The following is a 6000-nucleotide window of genomic DNA, read 5'->3' as shown; positions in this document are numbered from 1 at the left end:
TAGGACTCCTTCACCTATTTTCCCAAATAGTTTTATATAGTATTAGAATTAGTCATTATTTAAATGTTTGATTGAATTCACTTGGAAATCCATCTGGCCCTGGAGACTTTTTTCTTAGGGAGTTCATTGATGGCTTATTCAATTTCCTTTTCTGAAATGGGGTTAAGTATTTTATTTCCTCTTCTGTTAATCTGGGCAATTTATATTTTTGTAAATAATCTTCCATTTCACTAAGATTGTCAAATTTATTAGCATACAATTGGAGAAAATAGCTCCTAATTATTGTTTTAATTTCCTCTTCACTGGTGGTGAATTCACCCTTTTCATTTTTTATGCTGGCAATTTGGTTTTCTTCTTTCTTTTTTTAAATCAAATTAATGAAAGGCTTATCTATTTTATTGTTTTTTTTCATAAAACCAGCTCTTAGTTTTATTTATTAGTTCAATAGTTTTCCTAATTTCAATTTTATTAATCTCTCTTTTGGTTTTCAGAATTTCTAATTTGGTATTTAATTGGGGATTTTTAATTTATTCTTTTTCTAGCTTTTTTAGTTGCATGCCAAATTCATTAATCTCTTCTTTCTCTATTTTATTCATGTAAGCATTTTCCCCTAAGAACTGCTTTCACTGCATCCTATAAGTTTTGGTATATTGTCTCATTATTGTCATTCTCTTCGATGAAGTTATTGATTGTTTCTATGATTTGTTTTTTGACCCACTCATTTTTTAGGATTAGATTATTTAGCTTCCAATTAATTTTTAGTTTATCTTTCCATGGCCCTTTATTACATGTAATTTTTATTGCATCATGATCTGAAAAGGATGTATTTAGTATTTCTGCCTTTCTGCATTGGATTGTGAGGTTTTTATGCCCTAGGACATGGTCAGTTTTTGTGTAGGTACCATGTACCACCAAGAAAAAGGTATTTTCTTTTCTATCCCCATTCCATTTTCTCCAGATGTCAATCATATCTAACTTTCTAAAATTCTATTCATCTCCTTAACTTCTTTCTTGTTTATTTTATGGTTGGATTTATCTAGTTCTGAGAGGAGGAGGTTGAGGCCCCCCACTAGTACAGTTTTGTTATCTATTTCTTCCTGTAACTCCTTTAACTTCTCTTTTAGGAATTTGGATGCTATACCACTTGATGCATATATGTTCAGTAATGATATTACTTCATTGTCTATGGATCCTTTTAGCAGGTTGTAGTTTCCTTCCTTATCCCTTTTAATTAGATCTGTTTTTACTTTTCCTTTGTCTGAGATCAGGATTGCTACCCTTGCTTTTTTTTTTTTTTTTACTTCAGCTGAAGCATAGTATATTCTGCTCCAGCCCTTTACATTTACTCTGTGTGTATCCCTCTGCTTCAGATGTGTTTCTTGTAAAAAACATATAGTAGGATTATGGTTTTAGTCCACTCTGCTATCAGCTTCTGTTTTATGGGAGAGCTCATCCCATTCATGTTCACAGTTATGATCACTATCTATGTCTTCCTCTCCATTCTATTTTCCCCCTGTTTATGCTTTTCTTTCTCCTTTCTCCCTTTCCCTCCTCACTAGTGTTTTGCCTCCCTCAGTCCACCCTTCCTTTTCTTCACCTTTACCCTTATTACTTCTTCCTTCTCTTCTATTCACCCCCTCCTTTTCTTTTCCCTTTCCCCTCCCACTTCCTATGGGGTAAGTTAGATTTCTATACCTAATTGATTATGTTATTCCTTCCTTGAGCCAAATCTGATGAGAATTAGGTTCGAACAATGCTCATCTCCCTCCCTTCTTTCCCTCAACTGTCATAGGTTTTTGTGCCTTTTCATGTGATGTAATTTACCCTTGTCTGCCTCTTCCTTTCCTTTTCTCCCAGTACAATCCCTTAATTAGATCCACTTAATCCACTTAATTAGATTTGTTTTATCATTACATCAAAGTCAATTTATACTCACACTCTCTGTCTATGTATACCCTTTTTAAATGGTGTAATAACAACACAGTTCTCAAGAGTTACAAATCATCTTCCCTTGTAGGAATGTAAACAGTTTGCCTTTATTAATAACATGTTTTTTTGTGTCCTGTTCACCTTTTTATGCCTCTCTTGAGTCTTGTATTTGAAGATCAAATTTTCTGTTGAGCTCTGGTCTTTTCATCAGGAAGTTTTGGCAGTCTCCTACTTTGTTGAATATCCATCACCTCCCCTTAAAGATTATGCTCAATTTCGCTGAGTAGTTGATCCTTGGTTGTAATCCAAGCTCCTTTGCCTTACAGAATATTGTATTCCATGGCCTCTGATCTTTTAATGTAGTAGCTATAAGGTCCTGTGCAATCCTGACTGTGGTTCCATGATGTTTAAATTATTGCTTTATGGCTGCTTGCAATATTTTCTCTTTGATCTGATAATTTTGGAATTTGCCTACAATATTGCTCGGCATTTTCAATTTGGTATCTCTTTCAGGAGGTGATCAGTGGATTCTTTTGATGACTATTTGACCCTCTGGTTCTAGGACCTCAGGGCAGTTTTCCTTGATGATTTCCTGAAAGATATTGTTCAGGCTCTTTTTTCATCATGGTTTTCAGATAGACCAATAATTTTTAAATTGTCTCTCCTGGATCTATTTTCCATGTCAGTTGTTTTACCAATGAGTTATTTTACATTTTCTTCTATTTTTTTCATTCTTTTGTTTCTGTTTGACTGATTCTCTCTCTGTCATAGAGTCATTAGCTTCTACTTGCCCAATTCTAATTTTTATTTTTATTTATTTTTTGTTTTGTTTTGTTTTTGGCCAGGCAATAGGGTTCAGTGACTTGCCCAGAGTCACACAGCTAATAAGTGTCAAGTGTCTGAGGCCAATATTGAACTCAGGTCCTCCTGACTCCAGGGCAGGTTCTCTATCCATTGTACCACCTAACTGCCCTGGCAATTCTAATTTTTAACGAATTATTTTCTTCTATTAGATTTTGTGCCTCCTTTTCCATTTGGCCCATTTTACTTTTTAAGGAGTTCTCCTCAGTGAGTTTTTGTGCCTCCTTGTCCCTTTGGCCAATTCTGCTTTTTAAGGAGTTGTTTTCTTCAGTGTATTTTTTTCCAGTTGGCCAGTTGTATTTGTTTAGGGACTTGTTTTCTACAGTTAATTTTTGTCCTTCTTTTTTCCAAGCTGTTGCCTCTCTTTTGCACACCTCACATTTCTTTCCCCAATTTTTCTTCTACCTCTCTTATCTGACTTTTAAAATCCTTTTTGACCTCTTCCAAGAAGGCTTTTTGGATATGAGACTAGTTCATATTCCCTTTTGGGGTTTCAGATGTGGGTATATTGACAATGTTGTCCTCTTCTGAATTTCTGCCTTCATCTTCCCCATCCCCATAATAAGAATCTATGGTCATTGTCCATCTCTTTTTGCTCATAGCGTTTGCTTATTTCTTGACTTTTAAAAAAATTGAGCTCTTCTGCTGGAGAGCAGGGGGCACTGACCCAAGCTTCTTGTGCTGGGAGCCCGGGGCCTGGTCACTGGTTTTGTGTGCTGGGGCCTCAGATGCTGGCAGTTGGAGGCTGTAGGGTTCTGGCAGCTTACCTGGTGTTAGGCTGGGATCCGCATCACTGGAGCTCTAGGGGGAGGGGTGAGGAGTCTGGCCCCTGGAGGATGCCTGTTCACCCAGGCCATGTGCTTCTTTCTTTGGCTCCTGCTGATCTAGGTCTTGGGTTCCTTTCTTTGATTCCTGCTGACATAGGCCTTGGGCTCCTTTCTGTGGCTCCTGCTTACCTGGGCCTTGTACAGGGATGTTTCCCTGCTTGAGGATGTCTATCAGCCTGGAGTTTTACCTCTTGGAGTTGTGCTTCCCAGAGTTTTGCTGAGGCACTGGCAGATTTGGCTGCTGGAGAACACTGTCTCAAGTGGTGGTTTTCCAAGCTGGTATTTACAGGTTCCCTTGCCGGTACTGAGGCACTTGGGGGTCCTGCTGTTGGTGCTTGCCTGCTCCACCATCCTCAGGCTTAGGATCTCCCCATCCCCCAGAGTGAGACGGGCCTTTCCCACTAATCCCCCAAGCTTCCTGGGCTACAAGACTGCTGCACTACATCGTACTGCTGGTTCAGCTGTTCCAGAGTTTTTCCTGGGGCGATATTTTCTGGGCTTTCAGAGGTCACTGAGGGAGGGTGAGAATGACTTACTTCTTACTCTGCCATCTAGTATTCATGTTTTATTGATGAGGATACTAATGCTGGGAGAGGTTAAGTGACTTGCCCCAGCATGAATTTGAACTCAGGTCATGCTCTTCGTCCAGCACTATATTAATTGTACCATCTAGCTGCCACCAACATGGTGGGATAGGGGAGGGTGCACAAGGGTACAACTGAGGGAGATAGGCACTGGAGAGGACAGTAGGGAGGACACAGAAAATAGGCAACACAAGGCAAGAGGAAAACAAAGGACAGTTGGGTAGGCAGGGGTAGCAGCCAGAAATACTAGAGGGATGAACCTTCGCCCCAAGCCAGCTTGCCCAACTCTGGCTTTCCAGGTGCAACAGGATGATAAAGTCATGCCTGTTTCACAACACAGACACACAGACACACACACACACAGACACACACACAGACACAGACACACACACACACACACACACACACACACACACACACACAGAGTCACGCAGCTGGCCGCAGAGCTTCTGAAGGGAAGAGCCAGACACTCAGATCAAGGGCTTAGGCACTAGGGAGAGGGGGAAGGGTATGTAGAGCCCGAGCAGACTGGGGTGCCAGTCTGTCATTATGTCTGCATGCCCAAGGGCTTATATTCGGAGCTGGGACGAAGGTTTGGGGGTGGTCTCTGAGGGCAACGCCCTAGGCTGGGCTGGGCGGGATAAGGAGGGAAGGCGGGCCGACGAGTGCACTCCAAGCTGCTCGGCTTTGGGGCACTCACTCCCTTGGAGCAGGCAACCAGGCAACATGAGTTCCCACAACTTCGAGCTAATCTTTGACCAAGTCGGACACTTTGGCAGGTACAGGGGTCGGTGCGGTAGTTCCTAGCTTGGCACCAAAATCTTCTTCTCTGAAGTAGCCCCCTCTCCTTTTCCTCTAACTTCTTTCCTCTCCTGGGAAAGAGGGAGAGAAAAGAGAAGAAGAGAGGAACCTGCCCTTTCTTGGCTTTTACCTTCTTCCCCTCCCCCGCTTCCTCTCGCTCTCCCTTCCTCTTCCTCCCCCCCTTTTCTCTCCTTTCCTTCCCCTCTTCCAGTCACCTTCCCTCCTTTCTTCCTGTTCTCCTCCCCAACTTCTCTCCTTCCTTTCTTTTTCTCTTCCTCTACCCTTCCTTCCCCTTCTTTCCTCCCCATCTTCCCTTCCCACTTCTTCTAACCTCCCTTCCTTTGTTCCCCATCCTACTTCCCTTCTTTTCCCCTTCTTCCTTCCTTATTCTCCTCCGTTCTTTCCTTCAACAGAAAAAGAGAAAAAAATGGGTCGGGGGTATAGGAAGTTTTCCCTTTCTTTGCCCCTGATAGTGCGTGGTGTGTTTGGGTCTGTGCGTGCAGGGACTTTTGGTACCCAATTAGATTTGCTGCTGCAGACTTTGGCTGGGAACAGTTTTACCTCTCCTGGAGAGTCATCACCCCAGATTCCCTTCCAAGGCTCTAGCCGTGTGTTGTCCTCACTTGACTCATGTTCTTGGTGTAGGACTGGAGGAAAGGGAGGCGCTGGAAAAAGCTTACAGATGTTGGGGCAGGGAAAGAATGCCTCTCCCCCCTAATTCTCAGATCCAGGATGAGTTCCAGGAAAGCAAAACGTTTGGTTAGGCCTTGACAGTATAACTTTTTTGAAGTCCCTAGCTCAGAGAAGATGTGTAACAGGTGTGGCTTTCTGCCCTTCTGTGCCTAGCTCAGGTCCTTCCTCCAACATCTAAGACAGTTGATGCTGTCTTCTCTTTCACTTTTCTTAACAAATGCTGCATTTCCAAAGCCTTGCTAACTCTCTGGACTTCTAGAGTCTCTCACAATGCCTTGTCCTCAGTAGGGACTCAGTAAGTATTT

The 6000-nt window shown here is 42.1% G+C and overlaps 1 protein-coding gene across 1 annotated transcript in view; it reads left to right on the top strand.

Moving 5' to 3' along the window:
• Nucleotides 1-4914: 4914 nt before the first annotated feature.
• The window catches only part of SLC22A16 (solute carrier family 22 member 16), a 64867-nt gene continuing 63781 nt past the window's right edge, over nt 4915-6000 (top strand). The window contains exon 1 of the mRNA XM_027856290.1: nt 4915-4980. Coding sequence (XP_027712091.1) covers nt 4928-4980 — 53 coding nt within the window. The 5' untranslated portion in view covers nt 4915-4927. The remainder of the gene's footprint in view (nt 4981-6000) is intronic.

This window comes from Vombatus ursinus, unplaced genomic scaffold (genome assembly GCF_900497805.2).
Source record: "Vombatus ursinus unplaced genomic scaffold, bare-nosed wombat genome assembly UNPS02000582.1, whole genome shotgun sequence".
Lineage (NCBI taxonomy): Eukaryota > Metazoa > Chordata > Mammalia > Diprotodontia > Vombatidae > Vombatus > Vombatus ursinus.
Note: the sequence above shows the minus strand (reverse complement) of the source record. Positions and strands in the feature narration are given on the sequence as shown.